At 38.5% G+C, this 26,734-nt stretch overlaps 1 protein-coding gene across 2 annotated transcripts in view; it reads left to right on the top strand.

Moving 5' to 3' along the window:
• Nucleotides 1-26,734, top strand: part of GRID2 (glutamate ionotropic receptor delta type subunit 2) — a gene marked incomplete at both ends in the record, with an annotated part of 702,974 nt that overhangs the window by 606,114 nt on the left and 70,126 nt on the right. For both annotated transcript variants that reach the window (XM_084285976.1, XM_084285975.1), the window contains one exon: nt 8,225-8,420. In XM_084285976.1, the coding sequence (XP_084142102.1) occupies nt 8,225-8,420 (196 nt within the window). The remainder of the gene's footprint in view (nt 1-8,224; nt 8,421-26,734) is intronic.

The following is a 26,734-nucleotide window of genomic DNA, read 5'->3' as shown; positions in this document are numbered from 1 at the left end:
ATTGAGTTTGGATAACCAGTATATCAGTATTTGAAGCATAAATTGCTGGTGTGTGTTTTCAGGCTGTGCTTTCCTCTCAAGTGCAGTGCACACCACTTGTGCTCTGACACTTGGATCAGGAGGGCCCTTCTTCCATGTATGGGGATATCAAATCCAAATTCACCTTTTCTTGCCAAAGCAAAAAATATGTGATAATAGCAACAAACAATTAAAAATTATTGACCGGTTGTCTTCTCACCTTCCACTCCCTGGTGCTCTCTTATTTCGTTAACAGATCAAATTAGTTCTTTTTTTTTTTTTTTTTTTATGTCTATTGGTTCTTTTGCTTCATGCCTCCCTAACATGAATGTCCTCATCTTCTCCTGTCCCTTTATGGTGAACTATTATTCTGTTGGACTTTCCCATCCTTTTTTCCAGATCATTTCATCTCTCCACACCACAGAAACCTTTCTAGGTGTCCTACCCTCTCTGCCTGCCTTTTTGTGCTTGTCTGCTCTCCTTCAGCAAGCAGCATGCTGAGTTGTTCTCACTCCCGCCACTCCAATGACCTTCCCACTACCCACCTAAATCCTTCCTCCTGGGTCAAGCAGAAACTAGGAAATGTATTGAAGCATTAGCTAGCCAAGCTCTCCAAGGGGTAGCTGGCCATTTTTCAAAAGCAGGTTTTTAATCTTGAGGCTACATGTGCACAGAAGTATTTGAGAGTGACAAACACAGCCTTTCCCATAAATCCTTCTTTGCAAAAAAGATAAAGTAGCTTTAAAGAAGAGAGACACATTCTGCTGTATTTCTTTCTCTAGGAAGATAAGAAGTTGACCTTCAAGTCAGGCTCAATACTGACCTTAGAGTTTTCTCACTCCAGTTGTTGATTCTGCTCCCTGTCTTCTGTGGTCTTGCTGCCTCTAGTTCATCTGCTTTCCAAATCTCTTTGAAATGCCCCCTGAGACGGTTAGTTCAGGGATGTAGATCAGGTAGGGGAAGCTCTGGTCTCCTGTGAATTCACAGGTTAGGTTCAAGCACCACTGCATACTAGCCAATCACACTAATCACAATCTCACTAAGACACTTTTCCTTTATGTGAAGGTTTTCTGCATGTTAAAAACAATCCATGCACATGGACAAATAAACATCTCCAATTGTAGTCAGATTTTATTTGCAACTATATGCCCAAGCTCAGACTCAAGAGCAGAAGCAGCCCCTCGCTTTGAGCACATGGTTGCCTGCTGACTCTCCTCATTAGGAGCATCCTCTTGCACTTTCTCTTTCTTGCTGCTCCCTCAGAAAGGGAAGATTTGGTGTCTCATGGTCCAAATTTCTGTTGTCTTCAGCCCAGGCAGTACCAGCCCGTATTTGTTCCCAACTGGAAATGAAGTGTCTGTGATTGTCATCCTTTCTTTCTGTGCACTGTAAGACACGGACATGTAAAACAGACCAAAGCACCTGAGAAGGTCATTCCCCTGTCACAGTTGCATCACCAGTTAAATTGAGTTACTATTTCCTGTTGAGATCTGAGTTACAGATTTTGAGATTCTGGAGTGCTGCAGGGCTATTTTGATGCAACCCAACTGTTTGACTTGGTAGTCCCAATTATAATCCCTTCACAATTTACAGGGGAGTAAAATGAAATTCTTCATTGATGTTTGTTGATCATCTTGAGGTTTGGAGAGAGGCTGATATATTATTTTTAAGTTTAGAAAGTCCTACATTTGACTAAGGAGTTCGAACAAACAACATTCACATTTGTATATGCAAAATAAATAATGATGATATATTCAGTCATTCTCTTTTTCTCTACAAATATGAAATATGCCTCTGCATCCTGCTTTGAAATTATGATTCTTCTGGTTTTGAAGTAGTCCAGAAAAATGTTCAAATTACTGTGACAAATATCTGAGTTTTTTTTATCATATGTAAAAAAGCATAAAATATACCCAAACTATAACTTAATACATCTTCAGCTTTTTCTTGTAGTTTATTATGATGTCACTAGAAAATTCCCAGTGGAATTCTGAGGTTATTATGTAAAGTTGGGACTACATTGGTCTTTGTGCTGTATTATTTATGGGCAAAGTCACTGAAAATGTTTTATTCAGTAGAAAATGTTGCAGCTGGAAAGCTTCTGAAATGAAAGAACAGAGACATTTATCAAAGTGCTTGTAGCTCAGAAATAGAGTAATTAGATGTGTTAAGTATCCATTAGGGAATGAAGTTATCCTAACTATGGTGAGAGTGTAAAACTTTAGTTTACAAAACTGCCAGAATTGGTTCTCAAACCAGCACGTAACAGAAAAGCTGTTTGTTTACCATGCTGAATTACTGCAAAGTGGCAAACATGAATAAGCAATAGAGAAAAAAAGCTGATGCTCTTTTTTTCTAACAGATCAAATTGTACCTTAGGGAGCTTTGAGGGCCAGAATGGAAATAAGTTTAAGTATTTAAAGAAAATAAACCAGATTCTGCTCATAGTACTATCTAGCCAGCTACTGAAAAGTCATACAAATGAAAGAGATTGAAGTCAGTGGGTTTGCGCAGATGTAACAAGTAGTTAATAGGTTTTCGTTTCAGATTTCCAGCTAGTACCAGATCTGACAGCGTGTGGTCCTTCTGATATCTTTTATGAAAGATAGGAGGCTTCAAGCCGCCCGCAGAACACTTCATTCCTATGGAACATTTCAGTAGTTACTGCATTGCAACTTAGAGAACAGCTTTTGTTCAGAACTCTTCCATCTTCCTTTTCTTGGCTGTTATAGTGCTTGGGTTGCTTTTCCTAGTCATGGTGTCCAGAAGCTTATTTTAAGAAGAGCAGACAAAATGTTGTTAGGAAATATACTAGGAGAAGGACTAGTGAATTGTTCCTATTCCCTAGAGAGTCTTGAAGTAGATCAGTGTGTAACCTCACTTGAGATTGATGGAATTTTGTTCTCTGCTTCACTGATTAAAATTTGATACAGCTTTAAAATGGACTGTGTTTCCAAGCAAATGGCAACTCTTAATACCTGTGGGAGTATTAATAATAATATCAGCAGGCAGTGCCAGGAACAGAGACATGCAAGTCATAAAGTACTATGTAGGGCATCTTTTATTCACACTTGATCCCTATATCAGATGATATTTAAATCAAGACAAACAGCATTTCAAGTGCCAAAATATTATGGCAGCAAAGCAAAGCATAATTTCTGTATTCCTTAGATCTTGACATCACTGTCTCAAATGCAACATGAATGAATGGTAATTAAGAGTATGTTCTCTTGGAAAATGCCAAATAAATTTGGAGGACTCATGCTATTTCTTGTAGATGCTGATGCTATGAATTTCACCACTGAACCTCTATTGCCATTACTGTGTCTTATGATTCTGTTTGGATAGAATTAGAGCCCACTGGCAGAGAGACTGATTTTATTCAGGCTGCACTGCTTTCCTTGGTAAAGTGAGGATGTCACCACCATCTCAAAGGCACTGAAATTTTGCCAAGAAATCAGGGATCGGAGGTGAAGCCAAAGGATTTGTCATAAGAAAGGCTAGTGGTAGGTGGCTTCAGGTTTAAATCTAACCCACTGCTAAAAATGTGGAAGCTTGATTAAGACTTGTGACTGCACATGTTACAGGAAAGAGTCTATGTCTTTCGTAAAATAAGAAGTTCATGTTATGTTCTCCAAGATACAAGCAGTGCCTCCTGTTTGATAAGTGAAACCTCTGCCTCCAAATAATGGCAGCATGGCAATAAAACATGCCTTTTGCAATGCTTCTTTTGCCTAGTCATTCTTTTCACAGTGTTTTTTCTAACTGTGATTCACTTTAAGCTAAGATGTCCCCAAGGCTTTAAACAGCTTGATACAACTGCCTACATGTTTTCTGCAAGGGGGGTTACAGAAGAATGCAGTAATTGGAGTAGATATTTCCTTACTCCAAAAAAACAAAATGTTCCTTAACCTGTCCTTTTACGTGATACTCCCAGATCTTCAAACTAGCAAGCAGCATTATTAGTTTCTGATACAGTTGTCACTGCCAACATTCAAAGCTCTTGGCTTACTGTGCCCAGTTTCCTAGTATCACCTCTGAAGTAATCCTTAATGTCCTAGGGGAAAAAAAATGCATAGGAAATCTTTATCAGAATTAGTCATAAAGACTTAAGTATAAGCAATGAGATTCATACTATCCTAATAATTTTAATGAGAAAAAAGCTTAACATAAAGACCGTGTATAATATTGTTCCCCACAATGCTTCATGTGTGATAACCAAAAAATAAGCTGAACTGTGACTTGTGTATTGCACTGCACGGTCACTTCACTATAAGGAGAATCTGTCTATATGCAAGCTCAGTTAAAAGCATTTTATTTTATAGCATTTTTTTCAACTTTATGTGCTTTTTATTTGGTTTTAAGCACTTCTATTACCTTACTGCTTCAAAATGAGAAATTCAAAGAGAGAGGCTTTATTTAAGTGTGGAATTATAATACCCATACTCATCTTAGAAGTACTTTGCTTTGCAGGTATTTCAACTGAGATCAGTAAAACTACTGCAAAATTAAATTCCCATCCAAAGTGAATAATGCCATCAGAATTTGAGCTTTAGAGAATATCCCATATGAATTCATCAACTTAACTAATACTTCTTCCTTATTCTGAGGTCTGGTCTGGCAGCTGTGTGCTGAGACTGGGTGACATACTGAGGCTGGGGATTTACGTCTCCACTAAAGCTATTTGTCTGAACAGAGAATAAGTTGTTTAATCCAGGAATAAAGGTACATTGAACAATGTGTAACCTGCAAACCAGACTGGAGGCATAGTAGTTAGAAAAATTTCGTTCTTTTGCAAAGGAACCTCAATGATTTAATAATTTTATTAGTTCTGTCGAGGTTTGTTGGTGGCTTTTTGTTTGTTTGTTTGTTTGTTTTGCCATAGCTTGGCTGCTAGGTTGTGTATGTTATTCCAGAAGTGTGCAGGTTATAAAAAGCAGTTTCTGAAGCAGGTCATATATATTATTATATTATTTGGCTGTTTGTGTAAGGGGATGTAGTCCATGATGTGATAGGTCTTTACCATTTCAGCAACATGCCTACATAGCAGCATGCACACCTGTACATTTCTGAGACTGCAAAACTTTCTCACTCCTCAGCATAGGGTCAGGTGAACAAGAGCTTGGGGTTTGCAGCTGATGATAGCATTTAGTTCATCTGTGGAGTTTAAACGCTTCTCACTCTTGTCTTCTTGCCATTACTTTCCCAGCATGGAGCAGCACCTAAAATGTGCAAAGGTGCAAAGTGGGGCAGCTGAGAGGCATCCTGCATTTTAAGATAGGACACCAAACAGTGAAGACCTGCAGACTGTAGTTAATGCCTGACTATACAGCTACCTTGCACTTTCCTGAAGGCATCAACATAATTCTCCTCCTTGTTATTTCTCTGCTGGTGATCCTTTTGCATGTGATGGCACTCTTACTTGCTTCTCACTGATAAAATGAGAACTCTCCCATACCTGTTTGCTGTGCACTTCTGGACAACCACTTAAGTCTAGCATTGGTTTGCCTGTCAGAAAATAGCAAGGTTGCTTTTATAGCTGCAAGATATACAGCGGAGCTGTTTTTCCTTTTGCGCTGTTTCTAACTGCACTGTTTTGTGGCAGCAGTTAAATGTATCATTTATATACCAGTTAGCAATGATATTTCAGAAAAAAAGTGCTTTATTGCTTGTTACATTAGAAATTGTATGGCTATACAGAGTCTTGTAAAATAATGACTGCAGTTTTGCTAGGTGTTGTCATTAGAAATTGGAGATGGTAAATACTTTATGTGTACTTTTCTAGTAATATGTATGACAAATAACAACAATTACAGGACATTACAATATGTATCCTATGACAGTTTGTTGCACTTATGAGCTCTGCCAGGAGATACAGAAGTACATTTGTGGCAGCTAGAGTGACACAGAATGGGTGAATATAGTAACTTGTATTTATCTAGTGCCTTGCATCAGTGATGCTTTTGACAGATATGTAGACTATAAATGCAATAGTAATACACCTTCCACTACACCAGACTTTGTGTAATGGTGAAAGAGGGAGAAATTTTCACCAAGGTGCCTGCCTTCATAGGAGAGGTGCTCTAGCCCTCTGATCATCTTCATGGCTCTCCTCTGGTCTTGCTTCAACAAGTACATGTCCTTCTTATGTTGTTATGTTGTTAGTCCTCCTTCTGTAGCCTGCCCGTACTTCTACCATCTTCATATTGTTTAATGAAGATGTTTTGAAAACTTTGTTTATTTTAGTAATTTCAAAAATGACTATAGTTTTCCCTGATGGCTACCTGAAATCTACCTGATGGCTATCTTTAAAATTTATCAACCCTTATTTCAGTTTATTTATTAAACCTGAGTATGACATTTTACCTAGTTGCTTACTTTTGTAATTCCCCTGATCACCACTAGAGCATTTAAAAAATATTTATCACTTCCCTTTCATGCACTGGCTGTAATGAAATTTCACATTTTTGCTAACGGATCAGCATTTCATATATAATCTTTCAGAACTCATACCTGTTTATATCTGGGCTTGATTTTTTTTTCCAATTTTCAGTTATGAATAAGCCACAATACTTAGGTAAGGTATCTCCTGATACCTCAGTCTACTGCAGTCTTACATTTTTCTTCCTAGAAAAGGGCAAGTCTCAGTCCTATGGTAGGAGACTGATGTACTAATTTTCAGCAAAAGCTTCATCTTGCAGCTAACCTTTGGTGATCCTCTGTGTGTACCGATTCCTTGTAAGTTCCTTCCTGCTTATGTTCTTGAAGAAGAATGCCTTCTTGTTGGAGAAAGAGGAGAGAATTGTGTTTTTTTAATGCTGTTGGTTATTTACCCTTCAAAATTGAATTTATCCTTCCCTAATATTTGCTATATATTATCTGCTTAGAATTTGGTTCTTGTGCAATATTTTTCTAAGTCCATATATCTGAATTTCAAAGGATTTCTGTTTGACTCAGTGAACCTCTAAACCCTTGCCTCTGAACTCTACTGTTTTCTTACTTTGTTTCTCACTTTCTGTTGTGTTCAGTGGCATACATATCCTTCAAGATCTGTTTTCTTCAGTGTCATCTCTGAAACATCAAAGAATTCCCCTTTCTTCCCCATGTAAGGTCATTTTTACTAGTCTTTAAATTAACATGTTTCAAAAATGTTACATGGAATTTGATGAATTTCCTGCAGTTGAGTTTACAATTTCTGCAGCTGCAAAGAGCTTTTTCAATTTGTTATTGCCTGCTTTTAGACAGCGCTCAGCCCCTTGATTTGTCCTTAGGTGTCATCCACTAGATTCGTGCAGTTTATACAAAGTTAATTTGTGCCAGGAAAGCTGTAATGGGTTTTAGGCAGTAGACATATTGCAGTAGTTATTTTGAAACTTTAATGAATTCCATTAAAGAAACAAAGGTATGGGAAAGCAGTTCTATAGGAGAGGAAAATAAAGGCCAGGACATAAGGAGGCTTAAAAGACTATAAAAATATATATATTTTAAGGCCAAAACAGGGTTGACAAAGCTGTACTTGGGACACTTTAGAAACTTCAGAACTGGTTCATTTATTCCTGTTTATAGGGAAAGAATAAGACTATATAATATGCAAAGTAGAACAAATTTATTGGACAGAGTAACATGGACCATAATGCAGAGGCAGTTTGTGAAACCATAACAGAAATCATCCTGAAAATGGTGTAGGATGCAACCTCCCGTGTGTGATGGGTGCACAGTTCAGTACTGGAATGATGCCCAAAAGCTGCTCTTCGCCATGTAACCTGGTAGCCCAGACAAATACTCAGCCCTGGTGCTTCGGGCTGTTTTCAGTGAGTTCTGTTGTTAAGACAATTTAATTTGCAGTGGAGGGACTGGAGTTGCTGGAGGGACTGCAACACTCCCTTCTCTCCTTTGCCCCAGCTCAGAGGAGCTCTCAGCATTTGACAGGATACTCTTGCTCCTTCTATTTTTTCTTTTTTCACCCATTTTCATTTTTCCACCCCATCTTTTCACTTCATGTTCCTCCTTGTGTCTTAAATCATAAAAACATTTTTTTTCAGTCTCACTTTGTCTTCTAAAACAAAACAAACTGAGAAAAAAAGAACAAATGAAATTGGCTTGACAGCCATCTTTCTGTATGTTGCCCTTTGCTTGCCTGCAGCTCCTTCCTCTTGAAAATGTGGCTTCAAGTCTCCTGTGTCTCTTTTCTTCACCAACAATTAAGGTCTCTCCAGGATCTCTCAAGGCAGACAGATATTCCTTATGGCACTGTCTTGGACTCCGCAGTCTATGAGCACGTCCGAGTGAAAGGGATGAATCCTTTTGAGAGGGACAGCATGTATTCCCAAATGTGGCGGATGATTAACAGAAGTAACGGCTCAGAGAACAACGTCTTGGAGTCGACTGCAGGCATTCAAAAGGTACTGCTATGACTTACTTTTTCTTCCCATTGAGACTCTCTGTGGTAACACCAGATTTGCTTAGTTGTTGCTTTTGACTGTAAGGGATGCCTTTGCACCCAGATAATGATCATGCCTAGTACCAGCTTCTGCAAGCCCATTGCATCAGCACAGAGAACTGGGGCTTCTCAGCTTGTTTTTTTAACTACATTTTAAAATGTAAGTACCTAGAGTGCTTGCTCTGAAAAGGATTTATAGGTATAAGAGATTAATGCATTTGTCAGGATGCAAAATGGGAATAGGATCACTGGACTTCTAATACCAAAAGACATGGCAATATACTGTACAAAGCTTAAAGCGCTTTCAAGACAAGACATTGATTAACTTATTTTGTAGGCTCCCAGCACTGAAAACCTTGGCTTTCAGTTGTATCTCTGAATCATGCATGTTTCAAGAGAGGTAGGCAGAAAAAGATTATCTATCTTTAAAGAGACATGGCCACTTTTGCAATGAGTTTAACAGAGGGAAAATAATTTGAAAGCAAGAGTCAGTTTTTGCAGGGACATTTTTAAGTGCAATGTTTCCCTCCCTTTTTTTGTGGTTGAGCTACAGCTTTTATAAGAAACAGTCTACGAAATGGTTCAGTATGACTGAATAATGGTTAGTGGGTGATTAAATACAAACTTTATCTCTACCATTGTACCTTCACATTGTTTTAAATACCATATTTTGCAGATTGATTTTGAATTCAAATTGTGACAGAGCAAATATCCGTAGAGTTTTGTGTTGTCTAAAGCTTGGTTTTAAGACTTCTAAAAATGGGGGCAAACTCTGTGTTTTGTGTGCACTGAAATCCAGGGAAACCTATAATTTCTGGTGTTTGACACCAGATACGGAGACATAAGAGAAAAGGCTATGTTAAAAAGAGTTGTGAAGCCACTGTTTATGTCTTGATAATAAAACAAAAACAAAATAAAGATTATTTGGAATTTTAACAATCACTAATCCACCCTCTGTATAACTGAGATCATATTTTCTCCTCTGAAGGACAAAATGGCATGAATGAAGAGGCAAGGAAGGCCCTGGGGAGCTGCACTTTTGAAACCCTTTTAGAAAAAGTCATAAGCTGAAAAAGCAAGGGAAAAAAAAGACAGTCTGAAGATTTATTGGCTAGAGGAAATTGCTTTTTTTGAGAAAATATGTTTTAGCTCTGTTTGCAAGGGTCTGATAAGGCTAGGTTTTGACTTTTGTGTATATATTTATTTATTTATTTATTAAAAAAAAAAAAAAAAAAAAGCCCCCCCCACCTTCTGGTTTGCCTTTCCAAGATATACTAAGGGAGAATCAGAAAACAGAGAGCATCAAACAGAGCAGTCAACACAGACAACAGTGTTGACTAATTGCTTTTAGTTGAAAAAAGCAACCAGTGTATCATGCTGGCAAGTAATTCCAGATTATAGTCTTTGATACCTAGTTCCTGAAAACATTGCAGTTTTTGTCTTAAAACTTACAAAAACAAAACTATCTGGGTTCTATCTGGCTCCCATGCCTCCAATTCCCAGGAACAAGCACTTGCAAATGGTGGCATAAAATAACCAAGTTGTAATGCGAGCAAGCTAGCCACCCTCCAGTTTTAAAATATCAGAGGGCCTGGTTCCAGTGAACATACACATCCACCTATGCAGTTGCAGTTTCTCCCCTTCTTTTGCCTTACAGAAAGAAATAACACAGAAAAAGGTTATCTGCCAAATTCTGTTCACATGGAAGCTTTTGGGGGATTGCCTGCTCAGGAAGAAAGGTCTGTTGGTTTAAAAAAATATTAAAAAAAAAAAGAAAGAAGCTGTGCCTTTCAAGAGTCATTTAAGACTCTTCTCCCTCAGCTGGAAGATGAACGTGATGTTAAAAAATACTCTTAGGCAAGGATAATTAGAATAGAATAGATCAGTTGGAAGGGACCTTCAAAGATCATCTAATCCAACTGCCTGACCACTTCAGGGCTAACCACAGGTTAAAGCATATTATTAAAGACATTATTCAAATGCCTCTTGAACACTGACAGGCATGGGGCAACCACCTCTCTGGGAAGTCTGTTCCAGTGTTTGACTGCCGTCACAGGTGGCACCCTTTAAAAAGGATAATTGATAAAAGTCAGGGATTGTAATCTCTGTGAAATACCTTCCAAAAAAATCCAAACATTTTAGAGTAAATTCATAGGTCCCCTCTGCCTATTCATAAGCTTCATAAAACCCTTCAGGGCCTTGAATGACTCTAAGCCCACTGGTCTCCCTTTGTGCTTTGTTTTGTTTCTACTATTAACCAGTGCTAAAGCGTCACTAAACAGTAGTTTTTTCAGGCCCTGCTTGCATCCACTCCGAGATGAATAGGGTTTGCAAGTAGACATCACAAAACGACTTGGTTAGACAGGCAGGCAGGCTTTGCAATGTGGAAAAGGCTTAGCCAAGCATTTTTTTTATCTTAAAATCCTGCAGTTTTGTCTTGCTTCTATTCTGAAAATTGTATTCTTTGTATTTGGAGGAAAGTAGCAATTTAATGTGAATTTATCTATAAACAGGGGGAGGGGGAGTTGGATGAAATGCTGACTTACTCGGCATATAATCCTGCTTGCTCAGCAGGACAGTGCATTTGCTGTACCTGGGACTTCATGGGGAATCTCACCTGTGCGAGTGGGAACACAATGCAGCCAAATGACAATGATTGCATCGTCCCATTTTGCATCGGGATGTCTGTGGCTGTGACTTGTTTTTCCTGGTGGGAGGGCAAGGCTGGCAGGAAAAGAGGATGGGAAGATCATGACATCTTAAGTTTCTGGAGTTTGATATGTATTGGGCCTTGTCTTGTAAATCAGGTGAATATGTATCTCTGAGCATCCACGTGAACAGCAGTTTACAGCATCACATCTGGTTAGAGAGCAGCTGGGTGGATTTACCCTGAAAAGACAGCAGAGTTTTAAATACCTCCAACAGGAGACAGCCAGAAGAGCACAGGCACTTTAGAAACTTCTACAGCTTTTTGTCTCTTCCTTTTTCAAAAGACAACACAAAGCATCTTAAGATCTGTATCAAAGCAAGGGAAGAATTCAGTTGTTTGTCCTGCTTTGTCAAATGGAAACGGATGAGAAGCTGTCTGTATTCCTATATATGCTTGGATTATTCCAGAGAATATTCACTTTTATCTCATTTTTTCTTTATTATTCGTAAGTGTTTCGTGTATCTCAAATTGATTTCCCTTTTTTTGCATAGGTTATGAAATATGCATCTCATTCTGTCAAAGGAGTCTCTATTTTCGGGGAAGTTATTTATTCAGGGAGGATTTACAGAGGCCTAAGTCATGCCTGCTTAAACATTCATTGAGGACTCCAAGAAAAATCATTTAGGCTTAAACATATCACATTACATACCTTTTTATGTCTTCTTAAAAAGCACATTACCCTGCTTAATCCTTTACAAGCACCACAGGCTTTCCTATCCTTGGAACTATTCCCATTTAAAATATAATGAAGTGCTTCCATTGTGCCCCTGTCTGCTCTTTCTTCCCTAGACTATAATAGTGCCTAATGCCCTATCCTACCCACCTCATTCCTCTGAACATGATACTGTAGCCTACAGCATCTATGTTTTTCTCAGTTGTACAAAGTAGAAAATTTCTTTACCAGGCTGCATAGGCAGAATCAAAATGCATTTGAAACCTCTTGTCTGTTTAACTTCAAGTGCAAAATATTTAGCTGGTAGGAAACTTGATAATGAGTCAGGTGAATTAATGTTTTTGGATGGTGCAATAAAAGAAACTCCTTTTACTCTCTCAATTCCAGAGCATTAATAATTCCTCTTTAACCCTCACCACAGTATCAAAGGAAATCTGGCCTTGAGATTTTGATTTTCTTGTCATTTTACCCACAGTGAAAGCATGTGAGTAATTGCTGAGCCTTTTCATTTTCCCTGGACGGCAGTTTTACCTTCCTGAGAATACTGCGCTAGTAGTAATGTTATTGTTTGCAATACCTGTGAATAGGCCATAACAAAAGCTTTGCTAAGGTGATTTGTCTGGTGAAGAAAGGGGTAATAATGATCTGCGGCTCTGTGCTAGGACAAATTATCAATAACTAGATGTGGTTATTCTTAATTTGCAATGGCATGAAGATTCCTATTGATGAACCAGAAAACTCCTGAATTAAGTAATTAAACTGATTTACTCATGAACTTGCCATTGGAATTGTCATTCTGGTGGCAGATATACTCATTACACCACAGAAAGACCCAGTTAATATTTTCAAGTCCATGCATCTTTGTTATGGACATTTCTAACAATGGAGCTAGCCAATAGAAAGACACCAAAAATAAGAAATAACAAAGCAGAGGGTTTGGATATTGGATCTGTACTGTGGTGCAGTAGTTTGACAGTGGCTGAGGAAGGGATAGGAAGCAAAAAAGGCAAGAGCGTGTAAAAATACCATGACTGCACACCAGTCCCCTGTATATCTTTATTCTCTATAAAGGGATCAACTACACTGTTGGTTCCCCTCTGCTTCTGGAGGTTACAATTCTTGCACAGATGGGATGTTCTACTGGATGGATGTGCTACTCCACTAGTAATAAGTTTCAGGAGTACCCTTAAGACTTTGTTGCACCCCACAACTGAAGGTACAATTTATCTATTTCGTAATTACCTTCTGCTTTGTCCATGGCTCGGAGCCTACAGGTGCCTGGGGGTACCAAACCCACCTGCCTCACTTCAAATTGTTATGGATGGTCTGGCTCTGTCTTACTTGTCATATAGCATCCTTTTCCTGGAAAGCAAGTCTCACCACAAAGTCTGAGCCTGATTTACAAGTGATATGCTGTTAATAATGTCAGGAGGAATGCCTGATCCACTGGCACTGTAATGTTTGAAGTCTCATAGTTTGTCCACATGTCAGTTTATGGTGGTGGGACTGGAATATATTTCATTGCAAAGCGCATTTCTAATAGCTTTACCACAACTTGGCTCCAGTTTGCTTGAGCCTAAAGAATAACCAGCCTGAAGAAAGATTTTTTTCTGCAATCCTGTATGTCTTTGCTCCAATATCTAGGGCTTAAGCAAAGTAGCAGCAGTGAAAAAGTTTAGATTCATAAACAGTGGACCAGAAAACATTGCAAATGCAGTGTAGTATTACCTTCAGGCATCATCAAAAGGCTAATAGTTATCTGCATTAGCCTAGGGGTTAGTGTGCTTTGGGTGTTTAATAACTGAGCTGTGACAGAGCATTAACAGAGCATTAGGAAGATTCTGCATGTAGTTTAAAAATAAAAATGTAAAACAGCTTTCCTCTTGCCTCATTTTCTCAGAATTTAAGGTAGTCTCAACAAAAGGCTTGCCGTCCCTCATGAATGCTCCAAAACATATTCCAAAGTTTGATCCGACTTAGACTTTCTTGAGGGTTTTTTGTCTTGGGTAGAACACCTGTGAAAAGTTCTTATTTCATGCAATTTGGCTTTATTCCAATAAAAACTTGAGTCAATATTTGAGTCAGCCTGTGTATCAAGAAATGGATCTGCACACACATGTTCATCCAACAACCAAGTCGGTCATTGCCATATTCTTTTTACCTCCAAAGTTTCCTGAAAATGTTATCTGAGTTCATCTTGCTTCATCTTACGTGCTCCTGAATGTACCTTCAACCTTTTGCTCTCACTGAAATGCCATCCAAGTTGCTATTGACTTCTGTCCAAAGATATTCAGCTAGTGCTCTGTGCAGATAACTTGCAGTTCTGTTTCTCCTACCTGAAACTGAGCCCTTTGTATCTGAAATTATATATTTTTTTCCTCTAATGTTTTTTCATGGATGTATCACCACTAATGGAGTTCAACATAGCTAAAACCTAGACTAGCTGACTCTACGTCTTTCCCCCAGTTTTACTTTCCATGTTCTTTCTTGTGGCATTCTCTTGCTTAAGCTTATAATCTAATGACGTTATTTGCTTATGTTTTTTCTTAACTTTTGTAACCAAAGTGTGTCTAAATTTTATGAATTCACCCTTCATAACATGTCTATGATTTAGCCATACAACCTTGTCCATTACTATAGCAGTTTTTAGCATTGTTTTCTCTGAACTTTACAAAACTCTCTTACTGCATTAAATTCTACTGAAAATGCTCCTACATGCCACCCCAACGCCCCCCCCCAAAAGAAAAAAAAAAAAAAAAAAGTTTCAAGGCCCTTCATGGCTGACCTTCATGGCTGATTCTGAAACTGCCTGTGGTTTTCTCATTTCTGAATTGAAAATCATCAGTGTTAAGTTTCCAGTGCAACACTTTTCTCTTTCAAGCAAGCATCTGTATGCATTCTCCAGGGACTCTTCTGTAAGGTATGAAGTTTTCCCTCCAGACATTCATCTTAACTTCTTCAATCTCCTTAACGTACTCCTTTATTATTGCACTAACAAAAACCTTGACAACTTGGTCTCTGGTGTACTACGATCACTACCCATCAACTGAGCCACCCTGTTTTGTTTTTGCTTTATGTTCTTTCCCTTTAGTTGGCTTACTTTATAATTGCCAGTAAGAAAGGAGAGAGGAATTCATGATTTAGTGATCTATCATAGATATAAAATATCCATCATAGATATAAAATGAGTAAAACCAAATAACTACTGTAGCCCATAATCAACTAAGTTCATGAACATGCCCATTACTAGAGGAAGAGTACTTCTCAGAAGACAAATTATGTCTGACTTCTGAGTCCTTATCCTCAAAGGAAAGCTACAGGCTAACTTCAGAAGAGCATAAGAGCTAAGGTTTGTAGCAGCCTAATATGATAAAAAGATAGGGGAGGGAGAAAATATTTGACTGAGCAATTGGTCCTTATTCTCTCTTTCATTTTATCCAGCTTCATTGTTGCCAGCTACAATTTTCTCTTTTTTCTCTTGGATTGTCTCATTGATTAACATAATTACATTAATTTCAGAGATATTTTACTAATCTTGAAGTTTTCTGCTTGTTTTCAGACAAGGCTTGTTTGCCTGAAAGCCAGGTCATTTAGGCATCCCACACCCGTTATATCCTTTCTTCTATTTAAAGGTAATTCTCTCTTAAAAAAAAAAAAAAAAAAATCTCTCTTTAAAAAAAAAAAGGTAATTCTCTCTTAAAACATTGCTTCACTTAGATTCTTAAACTGTCATGGCTACAATAACAATACTTCCACCATGCACCTAAATTAGGCACCTAATTTTTAGGTTGGGCACCTAAATTAGGCACCTCAAGTGCCTAATTTAGGTGCCCAACTTTCATTCCTAGCTACTGTAGACAATTTCCTTCTCTAGAGAGTGGTTGGGAGTGCCTAAACTATGGAACTATTTTTCTTGGTGGCTTATTTTGTACAGAACCTATCACAGTAAGATCATGTTTCACAACTAGAAAAGGCAATAAAAAATAAGAAATGGCAAAATATACCCTGTGGAACTAATTTTGTTTGAATCCTGTAGACTTGCATTCTGCAGAGAACTGAGACCAGACTTTACAGCTGGAGGCAGGATGGCTGACAGCCCTTTGAGGAGTGAGCATGAGATGGGACGGGCCCTCATGCTTCATTCTAATGGCCAAATATAAAACTAAGTACTTCTTGCCTTAGTGTGTTTCTATCCCTGTAGTCATCTTTTCACATGACAAACCCAGAGAGGAACCTTTGTCTCCACCAACAAACCTTTGTTGGTAGAGATTTCACTTGAGGTTTCTCTTGTTTAGAAGTGGACTAATTAGGATGGTGTCATGACAGAAACACACAGAGTGCATCCCCGATGGTAGGAGACCAGCTCTGTGGAAGTGTTTCTGTGGCTGTGTCACATCTGAGCACTGCAATACTGAACATCATATATGAAAGACTTCAAATTTTTCACTAAGTAATGCGAGTGCTGTTTTCATTTGCACTGGCTGGTGATCAATTGTACGAATGCTGAACACCCTCCTGAAACCAGGATTTATAGGAGATGGGAAATTTTGGAATGAAATGAACAACAAGTAAGAAAACTGACAATTAGGAAGTAGTTTAAGAGTTTAAGTAGTTTAAGCGTTTGCAGTCCATGGTTGTAAAGGTTGAGTGTAAGCATGCCAGGATAATGCTTAAAGGAGATTTTATTTCTAGCATTACTTGTTGCTGAAATTTTCTTAGCTGGCCGTGCTCAGTATTAGGGAGGCACCTGTTAGAAAGAGTGGCATAAACAGAGAAGGAAAACGCCTCTACCTCAGCTACACCTAGGAACGTAGCTAAATTTGGGCATATCTGGGTCTTCCACAGGAATGCTGCTGTCATATTCCATGAAAGGAAAAGTTTTCTGAGTGTTCACTATGTGAGGTGACGTTAGAGCCATTGCTCCCATGCTGAACCATCTCTGTGGTTCACCTCCCATGGCTGTGCCCTTTTTCCTTGTTTTGGAATTTAGTTATCCTAAGAAAGAAAAATTCTATAAAGTGCCTGAAAGAGAAGAGTAGCTTGGTATCTGATGCTCTCTCATTTGGCTACAGGTGACATGAAAGGTATAGGCACCTATTTTTCTGGTCCTGTGAGCTCTTATTTCTCCATTTTATCTCTATTAACTTAGTTCTTTTCCTACTGAGGTTCTGTACCATTTTCAGGTTCATGGAGATGAGTAATACCACCATACCAAGGGTGTCTGGGGACTACAGAGGCTCCTACGCAGCTTCAGCAACCTCAGCTCTCTCTTTCCCTTTTGAATTCCTGCTTCACTTTGTTCCCTCCCTCTCACTTTTTCTTTTTTATTTTTTCAGTTTTTTGATCCTCCATCCTTTTTGGTTGGATCCCAGCTCCTCCAACTTTTTCCCAGCTCTCCGAGCCTTTCTTCTTTCCCCACCTCACCTCTCTGTACGCAGTCATACATCTCTTTTGCTATCTCCATCCACTTACACTGTCTCAGTGTTTATCTCTGTAACGAATTCTGAGACTTTCAATTTTCCATCAGACAAAGCTTTCCAAAACCCTGGCTGTCACTTTGAAGCCAGCTGCAGGCTCACAGTATGGTGGGCTACACTGGGGACACATCACGCATAGATCAGGGGAAATGCAGGCTCTGACTAATGATCAATAGATGGAGACAGGAGAGCACACTCTTGCTTCAGGCACAGAACTTGGGTAATGTATTCGCTTTCTCACTTAAATGTTTCCAGCTATCATTTTTACGTATTAACATATTTTAATAATACACAAATACGTTTTGATGCATTAACAAATGCAAATGATGGGATTGAATATAAGGTTGTTTAAAGGATATAAGCAACAGAAAAAAAGCCATGAATAGAAGTAATGAGAACAGAATATATAAAAAGTGCTGTATATTCCATCCCTGAAGCATATCTGGGTCTGCGAAGCTGCAAGACTAAAATAGTGAGAGAAATATAAGAGGTAACAGAGAGATCTTCATTCATATTTGTGGAGCTGCTGTAGCAGTTGTTTATAAGAAAAAGTTTGACTTAACAGATTTATATAATTTTTGTAAAATAACTTATTACCACCACCACCCCAAAAACAGTCTATTCCATAGACCAGCAAATAAATGCACTGCAGAAAGTACATTCGTAGCAAGTTTCTGCTTTAAGCCATTCAATAGTCCCTCATGAAATCGTTCAGAATTTTTCAGTTCTAATGGTCTTATATTCGTAATAGAAAAGCCAAAGAGGAGATCTCAGGGAATACCTGGAGTTCCTCTGACAGCAAACATTAGACTAACACCCTTAAATAAGTCAATACCTTAATAAACAGATTGGTAGGCAATGAAATGCTAGTGAAATAATAAGGACAGTAAGGAAAATTAAATTTGAAACTGAAAAGCACCGACAGAATACTCAATAAAATCAACCTAGGTCTCTAACATGTATAAGAATCAAATATCTAAGTATCAGAAACTTTAGTTAAATCCGATTGCCCTTAAGATCACCTTAGTCTCCAAACAGGAGGAGATGTTTAAGATAACATCTAGAGAAATAAAGCGCTGAAAAATCCAATTTTTCAAATATAAAAGAGGAACCCAAAACTCTGTGTTTCTCCAAATGATGTGCCTTTGTTTACAACTGCAGGTTTATGCTCCTAAATACCTGTGTGCATTTAAATGCTATACCTCAGAGAGGTCTCGAAGGACCAATCTGAAAACATCTGGTCTGGAAGGCTAGAAAACTGTGCAGGCTTTGCTGCTGGCTGCTTTTTGACGTTGTCCTTAGTCATCAGATTAGAGATAGTGGGAAATTTTCTAGTAAAATTCCATTTTGTTGGAATTTGTCAATCTGAGGAAAAACAAAACAAAACAAAAACAAACAAACAAAAAAAGGATGTGTTGTGCTTAAGTGGGGAGTGTGGGGAAAGAGGAAATTTCCGATCTTGTGTTTCAGACTGAGTGGATGTTGCACAAAAATATTAGTGGCCTACAACGCAGAGTGCCAAACACTATTAGGTTTTGCATGCTTAAATCATACTTGTGCAGATAAAATTTGGAGTTTGGGATGTAAGGGGTTGTTTCTTTAATGGACAACTGCAGTAAGCATAAAGTCTCCAGTGGTGAGGCTGTCAGGCTGCACTAAAGTCTGGGGCTGGGACATGATCAGCAGCTCCTGCACGTTTGTTGCTCTCTAGCCTTATTCCGTATGCCTCCTTTGGAGCGATATGAAATGCAAACACACCACTTCAACGCCCAGTAAATATTTCAGGGGGTTTCAAATCCCATCCAGCAGAGCCAGAAGTTTCATGTAGTTTTCTTCCTAACATCTGTGCAGGGTTCTGAAAATGTTTTGAAGAAGACTGGGACTCTCTGTGTGCTCTGTGGCTGTGCATATTGGCTGTGGATGGGGCTGGGAGTAGCCCAGAAGGGTATTACTGGGGCCGCCTATGGGGCCATCATCTCTCTGAACTGCTCTGGGGGGTGTGCAGAGGAGCTCTTATCGAATCAACAGCATTTCCAGTTCCTGCAGGTTGTGCATGGCTATGGCTTTTCTGTAATGTATATTATGATGCCTCCTGCTAATGTCTCTTTCTGACCTGATTCAAGCAACTAAGGAGACATTTTCTGAGTGCTTTTCTTGGAACTAAATCTACATGGAGTGAACTTTCCAGCCAGCAAGTTAAAAATTTAGAAGTAACAGCATGGCATTGAGCAAGGTATGCTAGGTGGGTAAGCTGGCTTTCTTAAAGTGTGTCAACTGAGAGCAAAGCTAAATTTTTCGGTTAAATAAGCAGAATCTTTCCTTGAGCTAAAGAGTAATGATAATTGTTGTTTCCACTACTTTTACCATTTTATTCTCTTCAGTCAAATTGCCAGCAAGCAGTTTATGTCTCTCTGTATTTGAATTAGGCAGCAGTTGTCCGGTCTGAAAATGTGGCTGCAATAAATCAGCATCTTTTTAATAGCCAAGATATGGGAGGAGAGGATTAAAGTGCCATGTGGAGTGTTTTAAGAAGCATTTTATCCAGGCTGTAATCACATTTCATTCTGCTATCAGTTTGCATAAAACGCGCGATCTAGATAGACAGCACAGCTCCCTCGCTGGGATTGCAATGGCAGGAGAGAGCTGTTTACCATTCCTGGCTCTAAAGCTTTCCTGCTGCATGGGAGTTGATTGGTGTTTGTGGCTGTTGTTTGCAGAATTGCTAGTTAATCAAATAAAACAGACCCCATTCCCTGCTGAATATAACACAAGGAGGGGGATAAATAATGGAATGCATCAAGATGGCTGGAAAATACAATGCGTCTGTAATGAAAAAACAGTAGATAAGCAGCTGGTATTATACTAGTCTGTAAGTACCAAGGGGTTCTGGTCATAACATAAATCACAGAGCAGAAGCTTTCTTTGTTTTATCACTCTGACCTCAAGATGGGATTTCCCTGTAATACATTTCTAGCAAGAATTCTCAACCTGCGAGTAAACAAATCTAGGACATGGCGCCTTCCCAAGTCTTGTGCTTAACAGTGATACAAATTCCCAAGAAAACTCAAAATCTCTCATCAAGTATCAATCTTCCACCAGTGGTAGCTGCAGTTCCTGGGTACTCCTTTGAACACGAGATGGATGGCTGGATCATCTTTCTTGTGCTTGATCCAAGGTATTGCAGCATGCTTTGGTCCAAATCAGTCTGAATTTGTGACCTCTTGTGAGACACTGAAAAATATAATCTGTGTCTTGCAGCATGGGGAAGGAGTGTGGGCTAGCTTCCTACACTGCAAGTGGTCAGAAGATGACATCCAAATTTGAAAACCTCTAGATTTTGTTGCATGCATGCCAGGAGTCCTGAGCATCATTGTGGTTTATGTGGTGTTCCAAGTGTGCACTGGGGAGGCACTGCTACCCCATCACCACATTCTGGACTGAACATTGGTATGAAAAAACACCAGTCTGTTCATCCCTGATAGAGGAGAGGCACACAGCTAGTGCTTGTTCAAAAGCAGAATTTGGAATTAAAAAAAAAATAAAAAAAGTAGGTGCTTATAAGCCACAGTATTTTAACGACCAAAATTTTGGCTTCAAATGCTACAATTTCGCCTAAGTGCTGTCTTTACAAGCAAATTGTTATATGAATCTCTCCTTGAGTCCCTAATGTTACTAAGGAACATGTCTAAATGTTGCAATTCACAGCATAGCCTGGAAAAAACACACAATAATGTCGGTGCGCATTGGGCAGGTATAAGCAATAAAGGCGGGAATGCAAGGAAATGTGAGCATCAGTTAATGAACGTCTGCAAAATGCTCTCAGTCCTTCAGATGATTCTATTATTAAACTGAATGTCTTGGCTTATGCTATAGTTGTGCTGGAAGCTAAATGAAGGAGATGGTTTTCTTTAAACAGCATCTTGTTCTTGATTAGCTTGAATATTAAATCATTTTGGATTCAACAAAGTGAGCAGCAGATGGAACATAACAGAGAGCAGGAAAACAAAAAGATAGAACATGACATGAGATCACGCAAGGGAATCAAAGTACACATACACAAAAGTAAATCAGAAGAGCTCAAACCAAAATTCTGGCTAAAATAATATATAACATATGTTTCAGAATGACAGAAGTAACTGTGGAAAATATTCAAGGTATTCTTTTGCCTTTTCAGAGATGCCAATAATCATCTTGATTTTTGAGAACTGTACTTCTAAATATGCCCTCCCATTCACTGGTGTAGAGTTTCCCCACGTTATCAGCTGTGATTGTGCTTTTGCAAAATCAAAAAGAAGTTTAATGGAAGGGTAATGGAAGGTAAAACATAACTCTGTATTTACACTCACTGATTCGGAAGCTGACTTGGCTGTTCTAGACCTCATGAATCAAGCCACAAAAGGGAAATCTCCTAAGAGCAAGAGTTACTTTAGTATTTTGGTACATAACATCCAGATCCATTCCTAGCTGAATGGAGACAAATTACATCCAAAACCAGAGAAACTGGCAGAAGGTTTGCTTTGAACTCCGTTCTGATAGTAGTCCTAGGCCTGATGAGTTTCTTCTGTTCTGGTAGAGTTTTGCATACTTTTTGACAGACACTACATCAAATTGTGTTGTATCCCTTCACAAGTTATTTTGCATACATTCTGTACCACTTTCAGCACATTTTAGTTATTACTACGCAATAAAATGTTTAAGCTATGAGGTGTTTCTAACATGCCGTGACAAGTTTTATGTACATTGTGTGACTGTGGTTTTGATTTAGCCTGCATCATATTATAGTCACTCTGTAGCTTTTTTTTCTTAATTTTTATTATGCTCTTGCTGTATTTTATCTTTTTACAGGTCTGTTTTTTATCTCTCAGTTCATTCAGCTAGAATATCGGTAGGCCTAGCTCTGCTAAGCTTGCATACCTCATGTAGATGCAGAGTAAGTCCACTGAACAATGACTTGTCCAGTAGCTGCCAAATGTAGGTGCTGTACTGGGCCTTGGATTCCCATTGAATCTGCATTATTGGGTTCTGAATATTTTGAAATGTGACAAAAAAAAAAAAAGAAAACCAATAACTAAAAGGAAATCAAAACAGACAAGAGAAAATATTACTTTGTTTTTATCTTCTTCAGCTACCCTGAAATGTACTTTTCATAGATATGTCAGACATAAGACAAGAGAGGATATTTTTTTCCTGGCATCATATTTCCTATGCTTTCTTATGTACATCTTGTGATACTTGTCTTCCAGAACTTAACATGAATGAGACAGCAACAAAGATGCTACATTGGATTTGATGCAGATGTCCATCTGTAGGAATTATGCCTTCCATTTGTGTCTGAAGGGATCACATTTTCAGAACAACAACCCACATGTGCACAGTTGTGCTGCATATGATGTTGATATAACTGAACAGAGAAAGATATTCTGAGCACAAGCACTGTGCAGCTGTTTGTCTGGGCCTGTGTGCAGACCATGCTGTTCCCACATATGCAGTGGCTGTGCATACACACGCAGTAACAAAGCTGCTTTCCCTATAAACGTGGTCAGGCATTTAGCACCGATTTGTGAGAAGCTGTGTAGCATCCTCTAATATTTTCCTAAGCAAGTGAAGAAGAAAATTCATTGTCTTCCATTTAGAAATCCATACCAACTGAAAGAAGGAGGAGCATTACAATGCAATAGACCTGGGCAAGCCAATTTCAATTTTTGTTTTGTTTTGTTTTGGTAGCCATATAGAGCCTTCTTTTCACCCTCACCTCTGGGCTGGCAGCTCACATGTTCCCAGACGTAGTGAAATACCATAGCTTCTCTCTGATTCTTCCGAAGCCAGAGAAAAAGCTCAGTTCTTCACTGCAATGAGTATAAATGTGTTCAGTGTACTATCCTCCTCATAGCATAGTTCTGTGAAAGAGAAATCATTTTTAAGTTAGGTTATGAGATAAAAGTGATTAGCAATTAACTATCAATTTAGATATTCATTCTTCTTATAGTCAAGGTCCAATTTCTTTTTCAGTAAAATTAATAAGACAGTGAATAAATAAGATTATATCTCGTAACAAGGTAGTGGCGTTTTTCAAGCAGTCCCCACACAGATGCTAGATGATATCTGCTGCACATTGGATGAAACACTAGAATGTCAAGTTGATGATTTTATGATGTTATTGCTTGTATTTTTCATTTTCCTTCCCTGTTGTTTAGCGTTAACTAATGAAATGATTTCATGCACTCAAGGAAGATACGTACTGGTGCACATGATTAGCTGGGCACTTAAGCTGTCCGCACTGTGTGCACAAAAACCTGATTTGCAAGTACTGCGTGTACCAAAGAAAATCTCAGCTGATGATCCTAATTCTAGGTCAAATGCTACTTCATTTTAAGAAGGCAAATCAGCTGATTGCATTGTATCATAGCAATTAAAATTGAAAAATACGTTTGCCATCACTTTCTCCATTTCCTGAATATTTTAACTCATTGATTAAAGATGCGTTGGTATTTTTATTTATGTGGTAGGAACAAGTATTTGAATATAACCCAATGGTATTATATTTTTCAAAAGTATACCGGTGACACACAGAATACACATCAAATTCATATTAAGAAAACAAGTAAGACTGGCTGACTAATTGCATTATTTTTACTAAACAATTCTTGTTTATGATCTGATGAGATCTCAGAGCAGATTGTGTCCAGGTTTGAATCTTGGGGACTCAAGCACAACATAAGGAGACAAAAGTTGCCATGATGACCAGACCTATGAAATCTAGAGTGAAACAAGAAATACAATTGCTTATTGTATTAATGATTCTATTTATATACATGCCTGCAAATATAAATCAAGTAAACCAGAGTTGTCATTATGGATTTATCCACTGGAGTATTACAGTAACTGAAACAGTATGAGGAAGAAACTATTTTCACAAAACATTATTGTTAATTTTTCTCTTTAAAAGCTCTAAAATTACCAGGATGCCATAGTAGAATATTTTGTATTGAGGTATTAAGTTTTGATCCAGATATTTTCCATTTTTAATTGTTAGTCAATTGTAGGGAAAAGTAAGTCAGGTTGAAATCAATGAAATATACTCCATCGGGAGGGGAGGGAAGGGGAGGGGAGATTATAAAAAAGATACCTGTTTTGTGTCCAGTTCCATTTAACATTTTCATCAAGGCTCTGTGTTTAACTTACAACTCTAAGCTTGCGTCAAGTGTACTGCCCAAGAATTGCTGTTTCAGGAGAGTGGAGGGCTCAGAAATCTTTCATGGAAATTATCAGTCCTGAATGAGTCCTCCAGCACAATACAGAATTGAGTGATTGTTTTAATTTTTTAATTTTTATTTTTTTAAGATCTGTTAATGGTAAACTCTTTTCTGGCATCTCAGCTATCCTATGGGGGCAGGTCAGGATGAATTAGAGACAAATATAATGAGAATACATGTATTGTTCTTCATTCATCCATTACAAAGGTGTGCAAAATGAATGCTATAGCTATGGATAAGAGGAAATGACTGCACCGGTTATAGCCAGAGATGAATGAAGTTGTGTACACTTTAAGGCAAAGGCTGTAAGCATTTTCACAGAATCATAGAATAACTTAGTTGGAAGGGACCAACAAGGATCACCGAGTCCAGCTCCTGGGTTCCCAAAGGACCACCCCCCAAAAAAATAAATAAAATCAGATCATGTGTCTGAGAGCACTGTCCAAATGCTTCTTGAATTCTGTCAGGCTCAGTGCAGTGACCGCTACATGCACAGGGAATGCTGTCTCTATTTTCTACTCTGGCACCCTGTTCCCCCCAACAGCTTGCTGCAGGGCAGGCAACAGCAGAGAGGAGCTAGCTTCTAAGATAATTACAGGGACCGGACCACACATGACAATTTGCTGGGTCATCTTCTCAGTTGTCTGCATAGTAAGAGCAAGCAGGCAGTCTGACGAGTAAAAAGATGATGCTGTGCTGGTGTTCATCTTTCTGCAGCTCCTACTGTTTTCCATAGATCCTAGTAAAATACAAAAGAAATAGAAAAGCTTACATCTGTAACATTTTCCTTTCCTGTGTGTTCAGAGTTCAGTATATTAAAATCCATTCAGGAGGGTGCCACTAAACAGCTGACAAGCTGGTGACAGGGGGCAGTGTGGTGGCATTAGGAAACCACATGCTAACAGAATAACAACACACTGACCCAGGGACAGGGGAACGTGTTTGTGCAGCATTCTTCATCTTCTAGGCTGCAGGGACAGAAGGGACTACCCTGCCTGCAGGAGACCTGTTTGGGCTTAAAATGATTGCTTTTGTTGGAAATACTGTAGGGCAGAAACTTCTCTGTGACACTGCTCAGTGCAGGAGCCTAAGTTTACAGCCATGTGAAAAAAAACACAAGAATGAGTAGTGGTAGCCCTTACTGAACTCTCAGGACAATGGAAATAGCAGGTATGGACAGGAGGTAGAAATGCTGAGGGCTTTCAACACATCTCAGTATCTGTTAATGCTGCACAGATGGGTAATCATGGGCTGCTGCTTTAGGCAGCCATGTGAACCCCTGTGCTTAAAGGGAGGAGTCACTGAAGAAGAAGAATGATGGAATGATTGAGGAGGGGGTGGGAAGAAGGAATGCTGTGGAGCATTTCTTTTGGAGTTTCAAAAGATTGTGTGTAGATGTGCAGTGCCCAACTGGCTCCATCCAAATTTAGGCAGGAGATCCCTATCAAAGACAGAAGGATAAAATGGTTCAAAAAATAAGGTAGTTAACAAATTCTTTTGCATGAGTCGGGGAACATCCTAAGTCCTACTACCACTCTGGAAGTGGCCAGAGCTCTTGTACAAGTAATGTATATAGCTATTAAAAAGCAACAACAGCAAAACTTCAGTTTGTTTCCAATAAGTTTCTAAAATGAAAAATGAAGCTTTTTTTTTATTATTATTATATATGAGAATTTACTGGAGGATTATTTAGTAAACTGGGTGTTTTTGCAATTAATTTTGTTGTGCGTACTTTTTCAGATGAAGAATGGTGTTGTTGAACAATTTCTTGACTTTTGATGACTTTGTTACCTTTCAGTTGGTATTCAAAACGTATTTATTTGAATAAGAAATGTTGTCCAAGAATTACAGTGATATTGACTCTCCTTTCTATTCTAAAGAGTGGCAGAGCCAAGTTTGGGACAATAAGAGTCTCCAGTTAGCATCATGCTGGATTGATTTAATTCAGACAGGGATGCTGCTTTTCTAAATTCAACTGCATTTATCTTCCTGCTACCCTAATCCACAGAATTTTACTTTTTCACCCAAATGAAGAGGGGTGATCTGTGTACACTCCCACATTTAAATGTAGTTTCATTGTGGATTAGCTGACCCAAAAATGCAAGTATATCAAAACAAGAAGTCTTTGGTTATGTAAATGCAAGTCTATCAAAAAGGGGAAAA

This window comes from Netta rufina (genome assembly GCF_964035555.1).
Source record: "Netta rufina genome assembly, chromosome: 4".
Classification (NCBI taxonomy): domain Eukaryota; kingdom Metazoa; phylum Chordata; class Aves; order Anseriformes; family Anatidae; genus Netta; species Netta rufina.
The sequence above is the reverse complement of the archived record's forward strand: the minus strand, read 5'-3'. Positions and strand labels throughout refer to the sequence as shown.